Source organism: Nerophis lumbriciformis, linkage group LG08 (genome assembly GCF_033978685.3).
Source record: "Nerophis lumbriciformis linkage group LG08, RoL_Nlum_v2.1, whole genome shotgun sequence".
In the NCBI taxonomy this organism is placed as follows: domain Eukaryota; kingdom Metazoa; phylum Chordata; class Actinopteri; order Syngnathiformes; family Syngnathidae; genus Nerophis; species Nerophis lumbriciformis.
In genome coordinates this window covers 37,829,203-37,849,039 of record NC_084555.2, presented here as the reverse complement: position 1 = coordinate 37,849,039, position 19,837 = coordinate 37,829,203, and the positions used below count along the sequence as shown (strand labels likewise).

The following is a 19,837-nucleotide window of genomic DNA, read 5'->3' as shown; positions in this document are numbered from 1 at the left end:
GGGGTGCCACCCAACATGTTTAAGGCTTTCTGCTCAAAATGATCAAATAGATCTCTTTGGGAGAGAACAAAGGTGCGCAGAGATTCCAGCAATCTAACTGCTGTACCAAGGTCCATGTCTGCTTTTTGAAGTTGCAGACTTGTGGCCTGAAATCTGGACAGAACAGTGTCCCAAAAGCCTGCCATGAAGGCCATCTCAAGTGAATCCAGCTTCCGCACTAGACTGTCAGCTTCAGTTTGTGTGTCTCGTTTCTCTGTGTCATCAGTGGAAATACCCTGTAGTGCTGCTCTTATTTTACTGTAGTTCTGCCACAGTGCTTTGGTATATTCTGCACGGCAACTCCAACGCGTGTTGGATAAAGCTTTAAGTGTGAGATCTATGTTGGAATTGCCAAATACCCTGTCCCATCGGTGTGTGGATGCAGATGTGAAGTTGTAAATAGACTGAATCAAGTCAAAATACTTAGAGACTTCATTTCCACATCTGTCAATGCTGTTGACTCCCACCAAATTCAAAGAGTGAGCTGCACATGGAGTATAGTGTATTAATGGGTTGCTTTTCTTTAAGTGAGCCTGCAACCCATTATACCTCCCTGACATGTTGCTGGCATTATCATAAGCCTGCCCCCTGCAATTTGACAGCTCTAACCCTAGATTTTCCAACACAGACATGACACAGTTAGCCAAACTTTCACCTGTATGGCTAGTAATGGGCTCAAAACCCACAAAGCGTTCAACAACACTGCCCTCTTTGCTAACAAAACGGAATATGAATGTCAATTGGTCCACATCTGGGGTTGAATCCACAATGATAGAGTAGTATTTGCTTGCTTGCAGTTCATCTGCTATAGCCTGTTTGGTTTTTGCACCCATCAATTCAATGAATTCCTCACAAATGGTGGAGGACAGATATGAGGTATTACCTCGACCCATCTGCCCAAATTTTCTGATGTGATCCTTTAGAAAGGGATCAAATTCAGCCAGGACCTCCAGAATACCAAGGTAGTTCCCATTGAGAGGAAACCCTAACGATTCATTTTTACCCCTAAATGCAAGGCCCCTTTCTGCAAGGAATTTAATGACTGCAACAACTCTTTGTAACACCTGCCTCCAATAGCTGCTCTCTGCCTGAAACTGTTTGAACAGGTCTGCATCAACTGTGGCACCTGTGGCGCGGTTCAAGACTGCTTGCATGCAGGTTATGTGCTCAGCACTTCGCTCATGTTCACCAAATCTTTCTGAGTGTTTCCAATCACAATAGCCTGTCACAAAAGAATGCGTTTTTGGGGAAAACAGTTTGCATGCAAAGCAGTAAACATTTCCAGTAGAGGGAGAGTACATCATCCACTCTCTTTGTACTCGTTGTCCATTGGGCAGGTGTGAAGTAAAATGTTAATTGTTTAGGCATCGGGTTTTGCCTCCTAGCCCACTGTTCCTCACAGAAGCTGGATAATGGCTGTGACGGTTGTGAAATGATTTTGCACCTCTTTGAATAAGAACTTCCTTCATTGACTCAGTGAGGGTATCAGCCCATTTAGCGGGATCACTAGGTAGAGTTGTCACTGTAGATGGTGTTGAAGAAAGATTCAACTCATTTTCTATGCTGTCCAGAGGTGCAGTGACCTCACATTCATCCGAGCAACTGGCTACTGCTGAGTTGGTTGAATCATTAGCATCCGAAGCATTTGGTTCAGTGCGTACACTTGTAGTGGTCTCAGGATCTTGGGAGCTACATGCTAGCTCAGGTGCATTGCTAACCTTAGCTGAATTTGCAGTAGCATTTATAGAATTGCTTTCAGCAGATGTCTTTGTACTGAAGAAGCTGGAGATATTTGGAACACTCTCAAGTAAAACTGATTCCTTTTTTTTCTTTTCTTGCTGAATTTTTTTTCTAGCTCCTCCACTTAGACGTTTATGATCCATATTTCCCTTCTTTCTGTGCACATTGGCTCTTTGCCTATCACAACAGCTTAACCAACTGTGTGTGTGTGTGTGTGTGTGTGTGTGTGTGTGTGTGTGTGTGTGTGTGTGTGTGTGTGTGTGTGTGTGTGTGTGTGTGTGTGTGTGTGTGTGTGTGTGTGTGTGTGAGTGATGCAATTTTCAAAACTAGCAATCTAGCATTAACAGTCAAAAGCAGAAATCAGCTGATTTCTATAAGAACTGATAACAGATTTCCAATCAATGCTAAACTCAGACAGCGAAAGTCACTAGATGACGTTTTGAGTCGCCAGTCATGTATGGCCAAAAGTCTCTAAATCGAATGCCAACGTTGCTTAATCGCCAACACACTGGGACTCACTGAAGGACTGACAGTGAATAAAAAAAGATGATTAAGATAATTGTGTACTTTTCTCTTCTGATATTTTCCCTAAGGACCCCAAGCTATCTGCATGCAGCAACAATGTCTGACAGACAGGAGAGCGGAGTGGTCAGTGATGAATGGCAAGGGAACAGACTGATTTGTACTGAGGAGAAAGAGAGAGCCAATTACAGTGAAATAAATTCCAAAAGAGCCAAGTGACTAGCTGAAGGCAGGGACAAATGCCTTGGAGTGACCAACAAGAGTGCAAAGTACCAAATGGCAAAATGTGGGAAGACCAACAGGCAGATCTGCTTTTACCACTTATCTTCACAACCAAAAAGTCGCTAAATGATGTTTTCAGTCGCTAGCCAGGTATGGCCAAAAGACGCGAAATCTAGCGGTAAAGTCGCTCAATCACACTGACAGTGAAACAAATAATTTTTAAAAAGATAGTAATCGTACTTTTTTTTTTTTCTTGTACTTTTGTCTTCTTTCTTAATATTTCTCAAAGGACACCAAAATGTCGCTATCTGCAGGCAGCTTGCTAGCTATGATGGCAGCAACAATGTACCTTAGAGTGACTGACCAACAAGAGCTCAAAGTACCTAATGGCAAAATGTGGAGAGACAGACACAATAAATTGCATTAAGATGAAGAGAACTGTTGCTATTATTAATTTTAACAACAACCAGAAAGTCGCTAAATGTCACCAGCCAGGTATGGCCAAAAGTCGCTTAATTGGCCACACACAGTAACAGAGAAACAAACAAACAAAAAAAAAGATCATAAAGATAATAGTTGTACAACTTTGTGTACTTTTGTCTACTTTCTAAATATTTTCACAAAGGACACCAAAATGTTGCTATCTGCAGGCAGCTTGCTGGCTATGATGGCAGCAACGATGTCTGCCAGACAGGAGAGAGTGGTCAGTGACGATCGAATCGAGAAAATGACAAAATGGGTCAAAGACCAAAAAGTTATTAACTGACAGCAGTGACAAATGTCAGACTGTAAACTTTTTTTGAAAGAAAAGGACAAAATGGGAAGATGCTGATAATAACAGCAAAATGGAAAATATAAGAATTTCCAAGTAATGCTCAACTCAAGTGTGTGTGTGTCGTGTGTGTGTGCGCGTTAAACTTCTTGTGGAATGATTTCAAATTATCTCTGAGTCTGAACTGAGGGAAAGGAAACCAAATTTTGAGCAGTCACTCACGAGTTCAAAGTACCAAATGAGGAGATTCTAAAAGAACAGACCGGTTTATGAAAGACTCGATGGGGGAGGGGCACAGCTAAGAATACTTGAGTGAGATTCTGTGATCCAAATTCGAGATAGAGCTTTTTGATAATGATAATTTGTCAGAGTAAGGTTGTGTAATCAAAATTTGAGAATGAGCTTTGCCAATCAATCAAGAATATTTGCATTAAGTTCTGTGATCAAAATTCAGAAACAACCTTTAATAATTGATAAAGAATATGTGAGTGAGGTTGTGTGATCCAATTTGAGAATTAGCTTTGATAATAATGATTGAGAGCCTCTGGCCCTCTGTGGATCGTGGCCGCGGGGCCAAGTTGGCCTGGCCCCTTGGGGCCTCTGACCCTCTATGGATCGGGGCCAAGTTGGCATGACCCCTCGGGGCCTCTGGCCCTCTATGGATCGTGGCCGCGGGGCCAAGTTGGCCTGACCCCTTGGGGCCTCAGGCCCTCTGTGGGTCGCGGCCGCGGTGCCAAGTTGACCTGGCCCGTTGGGGCCTCTTACCCTCTATGGATCGTGGCCGCGGAGCCAAGTTGACCTGGCCCCTTGGGGCCTCTGGCCTTCTGTGGGTCGCAGCCGCGGGGCCAAGTTGGCCTGGCCCTTTGGGGCCTATGACCCTCTGTGGGTCGTGGCCCCGGGGCCAAGTTGACCTGGCCCCTTGGGGCCTCTGACCGTCTATGGATCATGGCCGCGGGGCCATGTTGGCCTGGCCCCTTGGGGCCTCTGGCCCTCTGTGGGTCGCGGCCGCGGGGCCAAGTTGACCTGGTCCCTTGGGGCCTCTGACCCTCTATGGATCATGGCCGCGGGGCCAAGTTGGCCTGGCCCCTTGGGGCCTAAGATTATTATTTTTGCAAAAGTAGTTTTGCATGCGTCGCGGCCGCGGGGCCAAGTTGGCCTGGCCCCCAAGGGGCCTCTGGCCCCCTGGGCCTGGGCCCGGTAGGCCCGTTCATTAATCCACCTATGGATACCAACCCCCCCCCCCCCCCCCCCCCCCCCCCTCCATATCCCACACTTTCCGGATTGTAAATAAAGTAAATAATTCAATTTATATACTGTAATGATTATTTTGTGTGATGACTGTATTATGAAAATAGTATATATCTGTATCATGAATCAATGATGAAGTGGACCCCGACTTAAACAAGTTGAAAACTTATTCGGGTGTTACCGTTTAGTGGTCAATTGTACGGAATATGTACTTCACTGTGAAATCTACTAATAAAAGTTTCAATCAATCAAAAAAAAGAGGTGTTATCCTTTATACTTCATTTAGTCGACAAAATGTACCGTGAAGCAGAATTCACCAAGCGTTGGATTGTTCACCCACTAATAAGGAATGTGAGCCGGGTTTAGACCGTCGTGTGACAGGTCAGTTTTACCCTACTGATGATGTGTTGTTGCAACATTTCGTCTTATTTAGTCGACTAAAACTAAATCAATTTAAATGATTAAAGTATGACTAAAACTAAAAAAAAATGTTTTGTGAAAAGCCTATGACTATAACCTAAATGAAAAACTGCTGTTAAAATTAACACTGTTGACAAAGACGAACATTTTTAGGCAACAAAATTAACATTGCTATAAATAATCGGTATCGGCCCTGAAAACAACTTTTACTGTAAATGTATCCGCTCCAAATATCGGTGATCGGCCTCCTTGATTACAAATAATCGCTATCGGTATCAACCCTGAAGAAAACCATATCGGTCGATCTCTAAGTTGAACTCCAGTAATGGTTCGAATCAAAAGAACCCAACTGACAAAACAGTCAAATGGGAGTAAATTTACTGTCATTTAGATGTTTTTGTTTTCTTTTGCAAACGGAGCGCTGAATCACAGTGACCAAACAAACATGTCAGATAAGGAGAGGAACCTGCCTAGTCAAGAGTCACCAAACCAGAAGTCCCTGCACTCTCCATACACGTTGTCAGGTCATTTTAGCTCACATATTTGTTTTCAAAGGATGTCTTTTCACTGAATAGGAGGGGATGGTGAAAGGATCAAACCTGAAAACCCATCTATTTTAAGCCTCTTTGTTGTTTTATTTGCAGATTATGACACTGATGAACTTTTAAGATAGCATTTCTTATGTATGGACATATTGATATAATGCTTATTTTGCTTGGAATTGAGGACTTCTTTTAACCAGCAGTGTGGCGCTCACTAACAGGAATCTGCTAATGTATTTTTCTTACTGCTCGAAGGGGATGCTTAAGGCCAAAGGGCAAGGGCGGCTGTCTTCCTTTTCCGTGTTCACAACAAAGCAATTTGGAGCAATACATGAAAAACATACTGAAATTGATCAACTCTGTGTGCAGTTTTAAGAAAATTGCTGTTTTTGTAAATAATTGGTGTAGTTTGAAGACACCTTCTGGTAAATCCATGTTTTAAAAAAGGGAACAACTACACCTTGCAATGCATTTTGTCCTCTGTAAGGGACAATCCGTTTCTAGCCTTTCAGTCTTTTGAATGCGAATTACTTGAATAAAGCAAGCTGGCTTCTATAATTGTGAATGGTTTTTGCTTTGCCCAATAAAATAGGAGATATTTCTTCCCCATAATAGTCATACAGTCATGTTTATGACGCTTAAAACACTGTCCTACCACCACTTTTTTTTAATATACAAAATGATGAAGATGTTTGAAGATGCAGGAATCCATCTTTGCACTATCATTCATAATATGTGGCATAAAAGCAACCAAAAGTTGTTAATGTCATGTCCATTGTTATTAAAATGAAATACAAAAGCAGGCCTTATGTGTGCTGTGATTAACTGGAAACATATTTGTGTCGGCCCTGTGATGAGTTGGCGACTTGTCCAAGGTGTAGCCCGCCTTCCGCCCGAATGCAGCTGAGATAGGCTCCAGCCCCCCCCCCCCCCCCCACCCGCAACCCCTAAAAGGACACTTGCTCCAACATACTTAAAAAATATGAACAATTGTTACGTATACTGATGTCCACTAATACTCAGATTTTCAGAATAAAACTAATGTTTTTGGACCATTTGAATATACCGTAGTTTTCAACCAAGACAGTAAAATACACAAATGTATGACCTTATGAAATAAAACGTATGAAATCCATAATATGTTGTAACAGAGTGAAACAGACATATATGCACAACGAGAAGATAGTTTGACCGTCGTGGTATGTTTCCGAAGCGCGCCCACGTCAGACTAAACACGTGACTGCGCGTCCCCGCCGCTGTCTCCTGGGGACTGTGCAGTGTTCACTAATGTTCCGCGTCTTGCACTTCCAGCTCTCCGGCGTGGCGGACGCTACCGATCGCATGCCTCTAAACGGATGGAACCCGTGTTTTCTCGCGAAATATCCCGACTGGCGACTTACATTTAAAGCTACATAGGAGCTACACGTTCGTATTGCTGGAAATCTGCGCTTTGCCCGTCGACGGCAGAAGCGTAACACACATCATCGAGGGACGTGCAACTCTCTGGTCCTTCAGTCCTGAAATGGACACAGGAATTGTACCTGAAAAGAAAAGGTAACATTGACGATGGATTGCGTCACACTGCTAACCATGCCGTGTCGTTACAAATAACTTGAAGGGTTTAATAGTATTAGTAGGACTGCATTCCCATGTTTACCGTCTTGCATTTAAAGATAAGTACATAATAGCTAGCGCCGCTATTTTGTTAGCTGGCGGCTAGTGTCGCTAGCTAGCATCGTAAGCAGTCCATTATCAATGTGAACTAACTAGCTTCTAACACTCATTTCTTGCTGTTAACGTTGTTCTTACAACCTACTCTTGTCTGTTCTTACAACCTACTCTTGTCTGGGCATATTTGTAATGACAATGTATTCACAAGCTACGTTTGAGGTTTTTCCTGACACGTTTTATCACGCTAATAGCTTCTGTTTGGGCTTGATGTTGTAATGACGGAGCAGTCTTATTCTCCTGTGTGCTTTTTGCTTTAAATGTTTATATACTTCGTCTTCTGGTAACATTTTAGGTCGGTAGGTTATTATTGCGAAGTGTAACGTTTGGTATTGACGCCGCAATGAGCTGGCAGGACAATGCAGTAGGTTAATTTGGACAGCTATCTTTGGTACAAACTTTGGATGTAACTAGGGATGTCCGATAATGGCTTTTTTGCCGATATTCCGATATTGTCCAACTCTTAATTGCTGATACCGATATATACAGTCGTGGAACTAACTCATTATTATGCCTAATTTGGACAACCAGGTATGGTGACGATAAGGTCCTTAAAAAAAAAAAATAAAAAAAAAAGATAAATGAATAAAAAAGAAAGTAAAACAATATAAAAACAGTTACTTAGAAACTAGTAATTAATGAAAATGAGTAAAATTAACTGTTAAAGGTTAGTACTATTAGTGGACCAGCAGCACGCACAATCATGTGTGCTTACGGACTGTATCCTTTGCAGACTGTATTGATATATATTGATATTTAATGTAGGAACCAGAATATTAATAACAGAAAGAAACAACCCTTGAGTGTAAATGGGGGAGAGAGGTTTTTTGGGTTGGTGCACTAATTGTAAGTGTATCTTGTGTTTTTTATGTTGATTAAAAAAAAAAAAAAAAAAAAAAAACCTGATACAGATAATTAAAAAAAACGATACCGATAATTTCAGATATTATATTTTAAAGCATTTATCGACATCTCTAGATGTAACGATATTATTTTTTTTATATTACGGTTATCGTGACAAATTGTAACCGTTATTATTTTTGCGGTATTGTCGAATTTGCTCAAAAAGTATTTATACTTACTCAGGGACCCAGGGACCCCATCAAGTCATAAAAATGGGGTCCCATTTTTTGTAAGCGTTTTGAAAACAAATTATAAACGTATACATTGTCCTGTTATATCTCGCATTCTACATTGTGTTGGAAAAAGGTTGTCATACACGTTACTTAATTCATAAAAATAATACAAAAGAAAACACATTTTTATGCATATGTAAATGTATTCAGTCATAAACATTCATTCACTTTCTTCTTTCCTTCATGGATCTAAACATTACCGCTGCTGGTAGTTTTTTCTATATTTGTATTTAATAAGAGGGGCAGCACGGTGGAAGAGGGGTTAGTGCATCTGCCTCACAATACAAAGGTCCTGAGTAGTCTTGGGATTTGCCTCACAATACGAAGGTCCTGAGTAGTCTTGGGTTCAATCCCGGGCTCGGGATCTTTCTGTGTGGAGTTTGCATGTCCTCCCCGTGACTGCGTGGGCTCCGTCCGGGTACTCCGGCTTCCTCCCACTTCCAAAGACATGCACCTGGGGATAAGTTGATTGGCAACAAACACTAAATTGGCCGTAGTGTGTGAGTGTGATAGTTGTCTGTCTATCTGTGTTGGCCCTGCGATGAGGTGGCGACTTGTCCAGGGTGTACCCCGCCTTCCGTCCGATTGTAGCTGAGATAGGCTCCAGCGCCCCCCGCGACCCCAAAGAGAATAAGCGGTAGAAAATGGATGGATGGATGGTATTTAATAAGTTGTAGGTGTATTTATTTCAGTATAAAAGTGTCAAAAGTTTTTTGATTCGGTCATGAGATGATGATAATGGTGTGACAGGGCATACATACATTATTTATTTAAAACTTAAATCTCTAGAGTCTACATCAACTTCAGATCTATCTGTCAATTCTAAGTTGTTGTTTTTTTGTTTGTTTTCTGCCCTTTTTGTCAAAGAAAACTGTTTTTTTAATGGCAAACACACAAAATATGCAAAATCTTCCACAAAAAATATTTTTCAAAGTACAATATTTGATGTGAGGTAATCGGCGCCTTGGATACGTCAATAATTCATAAAAAACATTGATTTTGATTCAATATTATGTTTTGAGCAATGACAGTTTTAAGGGGGGAAAAAACAGCTTTGTTTTATTAGTCAACATTGCAACTTTTTCTAAATCACATTTCACCTGTAAGCTTTTTTAATCCACTTTTGACAAAATACTTATATACTGCAATCTTGTGACATAGTTCTTTAAAAAACCTAACTAAAATAAATACACACAGTTAGAAAAAACACTATTTTGCATTTTTTTAGTCTTTTGTATTTTATCTGTTTATATGTTGTATTGGTTTGTACCGTAGCACTTTAAGAGTTTTTGAATGACAAGTGTGTAACAAATAAAAGCTGTTATTATTTATTATTGCTGGTGGGCGTTGAGGCGTACTATGTTCAGCGGCCTTTGAACACACCGTAAAAACACCACCGTCACATATTCCTCTGAGTATAAAAAGATCACTCTGTTTTAAGAGCGCAAAGCTTGCAGGTTCAATGTGCACTATTGAATAGCATAGTTGCTCAGACAGCAATATATTTAGATCAGTTTATATTTGGGTATGTTGTTTTGTAATGGGGAAATATGTTAATGTTTCTTGTTTTCGTGTTAGCATTTAAGTTAGCGAGCTAGCACAAGTTATCAATCATGGTTTTTCGATCATTTTAATTTAAAACGGTATTACTAACTGTCGGAAGTTTTACCGCGGTTATCATTAATACTGTTTATGGTTACATCCCTAGCTAGTACAGATCATTTGAAGCTACAACAATATAACTTTATTTCCCCAATTACTTTAATTTGTCTTTTAAGCTGCTTTGTTCATCACATGTAGTAAAACTGCATCACTATTTTTTAAATAATCAAACAATCGGAACCCTTACCATATTATCAGTGAGTTTTTGTGAGTTGTGTCCTGTACATGTTCGTGTACATTTTTGAAAAAAGCGTTGCCTGCAGTTTATTTAAAGAAAGGTTTCCATAAAGTCATGTTGTTATATAGCTCAGTCCCATTTGGGTCCAATTTGTTTGCTTGTTGCCAAGTTCAAATTTGGCACATTGCCCTTTGAGTCTGTAAAATCACTTGGATGATATCCTGTTCGTATGTTAGCTAATACTCAATGTCCTTAGCTTCTTTTGTATTCTGCTGTGGTATTACTTGTGCTCATCTTTTAATCACCAAGGACTGACGTCAATGGTACTTGCCATATTTGTTTTGAGGTGGAAGTTGCGCTGAGTGGTTCAAGCACAGTTCCTTTTTGGTAACAAATAACTTGTTGTATAAGAAAATTGAAGGATTTGTTTAGACTAGCTCTAACTTGAGAAGTTCTGTGAACACAACACAATAATATAATGATTGCACGGAGTCCACTCAACACCAGTTATATTTGATAATTGCCACATGGTATAAAATATATAAATTAACAATGAAAAATTACTAAATAATACTAAAAGTCAAAACAAGCAAGAGTGCAGTGTTGATGCAATTGCTTCTCCCGCCGTGTAGAATAGGTAGAACAGAGGGGAGTTGTACACATGTGCGACTATGTCAAGACAACATCGACTTGCTGTCGCATAAATAAGATAAGTAAAATTAGTGAGTTTGATATAAGCAAGCTGTAGAGAAAATGTTCTGTAAGAAATTGATCCTTGAATAACATCTGTTGTATTCGGGCGCAATACAGAAAATACAATTAACTTGACTGTTCTGACGGGGTGTGGCACCGCTCTAATATAATGGTAGAGGACAGACGACTATGGATGAAAGGGTTACTTAGCAGTCTCTCCCCTCCACTCTAAATTGTGCGGCCATTTACATGTTAGGAAAAGCATTATGTCCTTTGAGGTAAAGTGGGGTCATCTGCGGCCATGCTTGATTGCTGTTCAAGTAGACTGTCATTTTGATCTATAAATACAAGACTTGCTCAAGCTGGTTACTGCACGTGCGGGCTCAGAATATGGTATGCGCCTCACACGCAGCTGCAATGAGCAATAATATCATTTATTAGGTAGCTTTTATTATGTCTCTTAAGCCTAAGGCAGACTCACCTGGTGGTAATGTGGCAAAGAAAAGTAAACCATCACCATGGAAGTGAAAATAAACATCTAGAAAAGAGGAGAAACGCCTACCAACATTGGCCACGCTTTTGTTCTCAACCACTAAATTCATAATTAAGGGCATTGTCATCAGATTGTTTTTCTTTCTTCTTGTTAAATGATTTGGTCCTATGAAAGCGACTTAGTTTATTGATCCTGAAGGGAAATTGTTTGACACACAGTAGCTCAATTGTAAAATGATGCAAATTTCAGGAGCTTCTGTGATCTGCTGCCACTCTTTCAGGCTGAAAAAGTCCACAAAGAACAAGACAAAACATATGAAAACAAGAAGGAAACATTAAAGAACACAATGGACATAAGAAACATTAAGGAGCACAGAGCTGATGTAACCTGATGTGACCTCAGTGGTACATTTTGTACATACAGCCACAAAAGTCAAATGCAACGAAAAGCCATAAATGAGAAAAAACATAACAATGAGCAAAAAAAAACAACTATCCATATTGCGCACATATATTATCTTATGCACCATGCATAGATGAACGAAAAAACAAAAACACCATCCTAAAACCCACATACTGTTCACCGCGGCGGCCTCCGCAATGTTTCACACCATCGTTCGCTGTGTGGTCAGAGACGGTAATAGATCCAGCCAAGCGGCCAAGAGAGCCGACTCCATCTTAGGCTGCCCACCAGTCCCCGGCCAGCGTCTGGTCGGCGCAGATGAGCGAGAACTAGAGATGTCCGATAATATCGGACTGCCGATATTATCGGCCGATAAATGCTTTAAAATGTAATATCGGAAATTATCGGTATCTGTTTCAAAATTATTGGTATCGATTTTAAAAAGTAAAATTTGTCACTTTTTAAAACGCAGCTGTGGACGTAGAGAGAAGTACAGAGCGCCAATAAACCTTAAAGGCACTGCCTTTGCGTGCCGGCCCAGTCACATTATATCTACGGCTTTTCACAATGCAAGGCATACTTGGTTAACAGCCATACAGGTCACACTGAGGGTGCCCGTATAAACAACTTTAACACTGTTACAAATATGCGCCACACTGTGAACCCACACCAAACAAGAATGACAAACACATTTCGGGAGAACATCCGCACCGTAACACAACATAAACACAACAGAACAAATACCCAGAACCCCTTGCAGCACTAACTCTTCCGGGACGCTACAATATACACCCCCGCTACCCTCTATCCCCCCCACCTCAACCTTCTCATGCTCTCTTAGGGAGAGCATGTCCCAAATTCCAAGTTGCTGTTTTGAGGCACGTTTAAAAAAATAATGCACTTTGTGACTTCAATAATAAATATGGCAGTGCCATGTTGGCATTTTTTTCCCATAACTTGAGTTTATTTATTTTGGAAAACCTTGTTACATTGTTTAATGCATCCAGCGGAGCATCAGAACAAAATTAGGCATAATAATTTGTTAATTCCACGACTGTATATATCGGTATCAGTTGATATCGGAATCGGTAATAAAGAGTTGGACAATATCGGAATATCGGATATCGGCATAGCTACCATAGCTATCCGCCGTTTTTGTTTTGATGATGCCACAGACAGGCAGGCAGACTTGATGTTTAACGTCCTTATTAAAAGTACTAAACTTCATATAAAGCCGTTCTTAAATCCAATGTTTTCCTATTTCTGGTATTGATAAAACCGATCAATTCCCTTATGAAATGATCTTGCATCGATATTCATCTTCTGGAAGGCAAACTTGCAGAGCACAAATCGATGCAGTTGAATCCAAAGAATATATATCGATTAATCGTTACATCCCTATTAGTATTTACTGTGTCTTATTACAATACGTTTGTGTTCTTTGTACAGTGTTAGTGACCTAATCGTTAATTTAGTTATACTGTAAGTTCCAAATTACACCAAAATTTGACTTGCAAAACTTGTTTAAAAAAAACATGTCTCCATCCTGTTGGCCCCTGTCCTTACAGTGAGCACCACAAGCAGACCACAACATAACTCGAGCTCAGGCCTCAAAACAGTTGGTCTCTTCATAGCTCTAAAAATCCTAAACGAGTCTAAGCAAATGAGCTGACAATGACAAAACGATGTCTGTTGAATAGTAATCAAGTAATCCATCAATTATTTTGTTTAATCGGTTAAAACCCACTTTATGCCTTTTGTGTATTTTATGCAAACAGTTTTTATTTTATTAGTTTTTTGTTTTTTTTGAAGCAACAGAATATAAATCTTAAACTTTTTTGTTGTCGATTTACATGTTGCATCCTTATTGTGGAAGGTTGCCATAAAAGTCAGTCGCTTACAATCATAACAACTTTTTTTTTTTTTAAATAATAATGCCGCATAAAAAAATGTTGTCACTAAAGTTTACTGGTCTGGTTCCTTTCCAGAAGGAATGCAAAAGTAGAGAAAAGTGTATTAAAAGGCCTGTACACTAAGTTGCATATTTCATTATAAAGCCCCTTGTTGTCGGACGTTTTGTCTGAGTAGGCCCCAATAAAAGAAAAAGCCGAGCCTTGCACCCAGAGAACAGAACACTGAGCGACAGGAATGTTGGCGCCCAGTTAGGAGTGAAGCACTGACAGTCAGTGTACTCATTTTTTCACCCCCTCTTTCCTGGAGTCAATCCTGTTCATTTGTTTTTATTTTTTCCCAGCCTACATTTAGGCTCTTATTTTTGTTTTGTCAACAATGTCCCTGGCCTCAATGACACTTCTTTTCACTGCTTTTATTAGACGAAATAGGCTAATGAATGGACCTTGTCTGACAGTCATCACAAGTTGTTGTGCATCTCTGCTACTTCCAAAAATGTCATTGGCCTGTTAATGAAAACATTTTTCGCCATTTTTCACACCATGTTGTATTAGGAGTTTATCGTCGTCGTGTGTCCCGGCTCTGGATTATATAACACATGAGACAAAGTTTACAGTCAAACTAAACAGTACTGACAGATAGTGAGAACATCTCGTGAAATAGGTCAGTCCCTCGAAACAAAATACCCTCACAGCAACACGGGCTGGGGGGGGGGGGGGGGGTGTCTTTGTACACTAGTTTCTTTCACATCTGTTCATTACTCACATATATCATGTTCATACAGGTATAGTATTTATTTAATATTGACAAGGATAAGAAAATGGATGGAAAAGAAGAATATTGATTATGTGTGTTTTGCTGTTGCGTATTTGTCTATGATTGCTGGTCATGCATGACCATGTGCAAGAGCGGTGTTATGTAACACGGCCTCGACAGGGATTGTATTCGTATTATCTGGGGATTGTCTTGTTTTCATGGGCTTTTTCACTTTGATATAGAGGGAAAGCAATGTTTGTAAAAGGACAGTGTTATAAAACCTTCATTAACTGTATATGAAAAATGTTTAGGTCACATTTGACCATTAACTGTCAAACGTGTAAAAATAAGTTACCTACTTTCGCTTACCCTTTTTCCTTTTATTTGTAAAACACATTTTATATAGAAAGTATAGAGTGCTAGCCTTTTTTTAGACATACTAGGTCAATGTCTACAGACATGAGATTAGATATGGCATCTGTAATTTCTTGGTGTCTACGGGACTACCTGATAGATGGTACCTTTTGGTCAGTCAAGCTCGTTTGGTATGTTTTTTTTCTATCACTTAATGATTTTGACATAACGTGAGTATTTTGTCACATTTAAACACTGTCTCTGTACTGTTCTTAATGCCGTCTCGTCAAGTGACAAATTATTAGAAGTGTTCAAATAAACTGTTTTGTTTTGCAGATTACCAATGTTTGATACATGCATGAGTTTTTTTAAACCGAAGCCAAACAAAGAAGTTCCTCTAACTTTTTTCTGTACCAATTTCTCTTTAAGTTTTGTTGGTTTAGCTTAGGGCTGGGCGATATGGCCTTTTTTTAATATCTCGATATTTTTAGGCCATATCGCGATACACGATATATATCTCGATATTTTGCCTTAGTCTTGAATGAACACATGATGCATATAATCACAGCAGTATGATGATTCTATGTGTCTACATTAAAACATTCTTGTTCATACTGCATTAATATATGCTCATTTTAAACTTTCATGCAGAGAGGGAATTCACAACTAAGTCAATTGACCAAAACTGTATTTATTAATTAAACGGTTATTAAGCAGTGGCACAAACATTCATGTAATTTCAAAACAGAAAGTGCAAGATGGTCAGAGACATTTTAAAACAAGCTATTAGTGCACTTTTGTGCATGATTTCACTAAGATGACAAATCAAAACAACACTAAATTAAAGTGCACTTTTTGTACAGAACGCCACTACAATAGTTTAAAACAAATAAAGTGCACTTTTGTGCATGACATCACACAAGATATTTCAATATCTGTCAAATAAAAATGAGCTGCATAATAGGAAATCAAATAGTGTACGTCCTTAGCTAAGTGGAAGGTTCCGGCGGACGTTATCTCCTTATGTCGTTTTTTTTTTCATACGGTGTTGATGTGGAAATGGTTGCCTCTGCAATTTGTTGGTGTGGCACCGAACGGAGATGTTGACATGCGGAGTAAGCACTCTTCATTCTCTAGCAGGTGACTTTTCAAATGATGCTACAAATTAGCAGTAATGCTACTTTTTGTAGCAAGGCTTTTGCTCCACACTTGACAAATGACTGTTGTCTGTTTGACATATTCCCACTTGACGCCAAAACACTGCCAGACGATGGACCCCGTGCTGTTTTTCTTGGGAATTAATTCTTCCTTCATTTGTTACCAGATTCGCACCTTCTTTCTCTCGTATTACCACTCGCACCAGAACTAACGTTACCCATGCTGCTACCTCTCTGCTCCGCGAGGGCGTATACGTATGTGACGTATGTAAGAAGGTGCGCTTGTTGTTTGTGAGAAGGACAGACAAGAAAGAGTGGGAAGAGCCTGTAGTGTAATGCCTGCAGCTAAAAGCAACTGCGTGAGAACATATACTCGAATATCACGATATAGTCATTTTCTATATCGCACAGAGACAAACCCGCGATATATAGAGTATATCGATATATCGCCCAGCCCTAGTTTAGCTTCCATTGTCCTCTCTATCTGTCTTAACATTCATGCTTCTCACCGTAAAATTATTTCAAATGACGTAAAAATGCAATGTAGCAGGGTTTCTGCAGTTATTAGCCGGAACACAGACGCTAAAATTACAATTAATAGAGGACAGGGTTTCCCCTAGCTTGCCAATATATTAGTGGCGGTGGGAGTGTGACTAGAGGTGTGGTCAATATGACGTCATCAAATAATTTGCATAATTGTTAATGATGCATACTTTAAAAAAGACAAAAAAATTGTAAATAAATGAAGAAACTAATCTGAAGTATTATATTATAAATATGTATATATATTATAAAATGTAGCTCTATTTTGAAGTTATTATTGTACAATATAACACAGGCTATATTCTAGTAGCGGCTGCTGGTCTTTTAAGTAGGTAACGCTCATTTTCATCTACTCTCTTTAAGCACGAATCAATTCTCCAATAACCGATAAAAGATAAAGATGCTAGATTTTACAAAGAGAAGGTCACTTAAAAGATTATACAATCAACATGGAACATTAAAATTAAAATTGAAAAATGCTCTTCCAGGCCGAGCCTACTTCTTATTCACTTCCAAAGAAGCTCGGCATACATGGGCGGGACACAACCGAGCATTTATCCAATGATTGTCCAGTTTGGCTGCAGTGGAGCAATCCACTGTATGTTACCCTATTGAATTCAATGGATGCTCAGCTTCGACACTGTTTAATGTACTGTGACGCTGTCACAATAAATGAGAAGAAAGTTGCGTTAGCTGTCGCAAAAGTAGCTGTTTCTGAACAAAAACTAAATGCATTCTAGTGCATATTTAGTCAATATAATGTTAACACAAAAGTACATATTTGACTACTTTTACAATCTTACAGTAATCGCAATTGCCGTATACCCATATCTGCGGTAGGTCTCCAAGGTGAATGACGTGGCATTTTAAGAGAACTTACGCCTGTAACTTCAGGAATAGGATTGTTGGCTCTAAGAGCTGGGTCGGTCGGGCAGTAGTGTGAAGTGGGGTTGTGCGCGTGCCGCGGCTGAGGAGCCATCAGCCACGCCGCTGGAGCCAAGGGCCGGGCAGCATCTCGGTCTTACCGCCGACATCACCCCCTGGTGCAATTTGTCTCTATGAAAGATTGTCCCTGTCCTATCAATATTTGCACATTGTATATTTTGCAGATCGCTGTCAGCGGGTATGTCTCGGATATATTAAAGTTCATCCACATCACAAACATGCTGCTTCAGCTCCAGTCAATCGCTTGCGTCTTGCCTACATCCTCACAACATCCTGTTTTGGCAGTGCTGTTTCGGTGATCAAAGTTTTTTGGTCGCCAAATTTTAGGTGCATCGCTAGTGAATAATGCTCAGATAATAATCTATATCTATAGCCATTAATATACTGTAATATATTTGTTTTTTTGTCAATTATCCTCATGTATAAGGTGTTTGCCGTGGCGCCTCGTCACAATCAATTACATGTCGTAGAAGCCCTGAAGAATTTCATCGTACAATAAGCATTTTTATGTCGCCCAACGATTTATATCATAACATCGCAGACCACTATCTCAGGGCATTAAATGGATCGCAACTTGACTGCTCAGTTTGTCATAAGTCATTTTGCCTCCCATCTGAGCAGGCTTCACAAGTTCATGCTCACAGACTTAGATTGGTCAGATCTAGTCTCAGCAATGCACTATGTGTCAATCAGTTGATGTAAAAGTGTCAGCTAATATAGTGGTAAATTAGAAAGTATTTTTCACTTGCTGAAAAAAGCAAGCCAAGAAAAGAGTGGTGACATTCTTTTTGTTGTCACAGCATCAACGCTAAATTATTACAGGGTTAGTAAATACAAACCCCGTTTCCATATGAGTTGGGAAATTGTGTTAGATGTAAATATAAATGGAATACAATGATTTGCAAATCCTTTTCAACCCATATTCATTTGAATGCACTACAAAGACAAGATATTTGATGTTCAAACTCATAAACTTTTATATATTTTTTTTTGCAAATAATAATTAACTTAGAATTTCATGGCTGCAACACGTGCCAAAGTAGTTGGGAAAGGGCATGTTCACCACTGTGTTACATGGCCTTTCCTTTTAACAACACTCAGTAAACGTTTGGGAACTGAGGAGACACATTTTTTAAGCTTCTCAGGTGGAATTCTTTCCCATTCTTGCTTGATGTACAGCTTAAGTTGTTCAACAGTCCGGGGGTCTCTGTTGTGGTATTTTAGGCTTTATAATGCGCCACACATTTTCAATGGGAGACAGTTCTGGACTACAGGCAGGCCAGTCTAGTACCCGCACTCTTTTACTATGAAGCCACGTTGATGTAACACGTGGCTTGGCATTGTCTTGCTGAAATAAGCAGTAACGTCCATGGTAACGTTGCTTGGATGGCAACATATGTTGCTCCAAAACCTGTATGTACCTTTCAGCATTAATGGCACCTTCACAGATGTGTTAGTTACCCATGTCTTGGGCACTAATACACCCCCATACCATCACAGATGCTGGCTTTTCAACTTTGCACCTATAACAATATGGATGGTTCTTTTCCTCTTTGGTTCGGAGCACACGACGTCCACAGTTTCCAAAAACAATTTGAAATGTGGACTCGTCAGACCACAGAACACTTTTCCACTTTGTATCAGTCCATCTTAAATGAGCTCAGGCCCAGCGAAGCCGACGGCATTTCTGGGTGTTGTTGATAAACGGTTTTCGCCTTGCATAGGAGAGTTTTAACTTGCACTTACAGATGTAGCGACCAACTGTAGTTACTGACAGTGGGTTTCTGAAGTGTTCCTGAGCCCATGTGGTGATATCCTTTACACACTGATGTCGCTTGTTGATGCAGTACAGCCTGAGGGATCGAAGGTCACGGGCTTAGCTGCTTACGTGCAGTGATTTCTCCAGGTTCTCTAAACCCTTTGATGATATTACGGACCGTAGATGGAGAAAGGTTTTTCTTAAACTGTTCAACAATTTGCTCACGCATTTGTTGACAAAGTGGTGACCCTCGCCCCATTCTTGTTTGTGAATGACTGAGCATTTCATGGAATCTACTTTTATACCCAATCATGGCACCCACCTGTTCCCAATTTGCCTGTTTGCCTGTGAGATGTTCCAAATAAGTGTTTGATGAGCATTCCTCAACTTTATCAGTATTTATTGCCACCTTTCCCAACTTCTTTGTCACGTGTTGCTGGCATCAAATTCTAAAGTTAATGATTATTTGCAAAAAACTAAAAGTTTATCATTTTGAACATCAAATATGTTGTCTTTGTAGCATATTTAACTGAATATGGGTTGAAAATGATTTGCAAATCATTGTTTTCCGTTTATATTTACATCTAACACAATTTCCCAACTCATATGGAAACG

At 39.8% G+C, this 19,837-nt stretch overlaps 1 protein-coding gene across 2 annotated transcripts in view; it reads left to right on the top strand.

The window, feature by feature from the left end:
- The first annotated feature begins 6,770 nt into the window (after positions 1-6,770).
- The window catches only part of hif1aa (hypoxia inducible factor 1 subunit alpha a), a 33,665-nt gene continuing 20,598 nt past the window's right edge, over positions 6,771-19,837 (top strand). The window contains exon 1 of one of the 2 annotated variants that reach the window (XM_061968843.2): positions 6,771-7,059. In XM_061968843.2, coding sequence (XP_061824827.1) covers positions 7,028-7,059 — 32 coding nt within the window. In that variant the 5' untranslated portion in view covers positions 6,771-7,027. The remainder of the gene's footprint in view (positions 7,060-19,837) is intronic. The other variant, XM_061968844.2, reaches the window with a different exon arrangement.